We start from the raw sequence: 742 nt of genomic DNA, 5'->3' as shown, positions 1-742 counted from the left end.
GTATGTAGAGACGCAAAAAGTCTCATTCTTTCTGAAAAGATAATTGGCACACATTTATCAGAAGAGTGGATTAACGGGGATGTGAATGCAAATGCACAGAACAACTTGCGAACCACAACAACAACAACAAGTGAGTCTATTACAATATGTGTTCTGTAGACTGTAGTTACTGAAACTGATTGAATATATGACAGGATTCAAGAGGTTTATTTGTCACATACATACATACACAAGGCCTACTACAGGCTACAGTATGTCTGCGATCACAGTATCCTCCGACAGTCCGACTCCTCCCTGCGAGGCGCACCCCCCCCCCCCCCCCCCCCTCACCCGAAGACCATGCTATGGTTCGCACACTGGGTCCCGCTCTGTGGAGTTGACCCAGGAACCCAGGTATTTAAAGTCACTGACCTCTGCCAGAGCATTGCCTCCTGCTATGCTGAGAGGTGGATGGCCCAGGAGGATGTTATAAGTAATGACCTCACTCTTCTTTGCATTCAACCTGAGGCCAACCCTGGCGCGTTAGAGACATCAGGCAGATGTCATCTGCATAATCCAGGTCTGTCAGGACTACAGCAGGGTTTCTTCTGGACTCCCAAGGTGTGATTGTGAAGTCCAGCTCTTGCTCCCGCCCAGTAATGGCTTCCCTAAGCGCGTAGTCCAGGGCTACAGTGAAGAGAAAGTCAAACTCCTCACTTTCACCGTCTGGGGTTACCACCTTGGCTCTTGTGTCCCTGTACAT

At 49.2% G+C, this 742-nt stretch overlaps 1 protein-coding gene across 1 annotated transcript in view; it reads right to left on the bottom strand.

Annotated features, from left to right (window-relative positions):
* The window catches only part of abcb11a (ATP-binding cassette, sub-family B (MDR/TAP), member 11a), a gene marked incomplete at both ends in the record, with an annotated part of 324,913 nt that extends 324,171 nt beyond the window's left edge, over positions 1–742 (bottom strand). The window contains one exon of the mRNA XM_084314361.1: positions 514–742. Coding sequence (XP_084170487.1) covers positions 514–742 — 229 coding nt within the window. The remainder of the gene's footprint in view (positions 1–513) is intronic.

This window comes from Notolepis coatsorum (genome assembly GCF_963971535.1).
Source record: "Notolepis coatsorum genome assembly, chromosome: 5".
Classification (NCBI taxonomy): Eukaryota; Metazoa; Chordata; class Actinopteri; order Aulopiformes; family Paralepididae; genus Notolepis; species Notolepis coatsorum.
The sequence above is the reverse complement of the archived record's forward strand: the minus strand, read 5'-3'. Positions and strand labels throughout refer to the sequence as shown.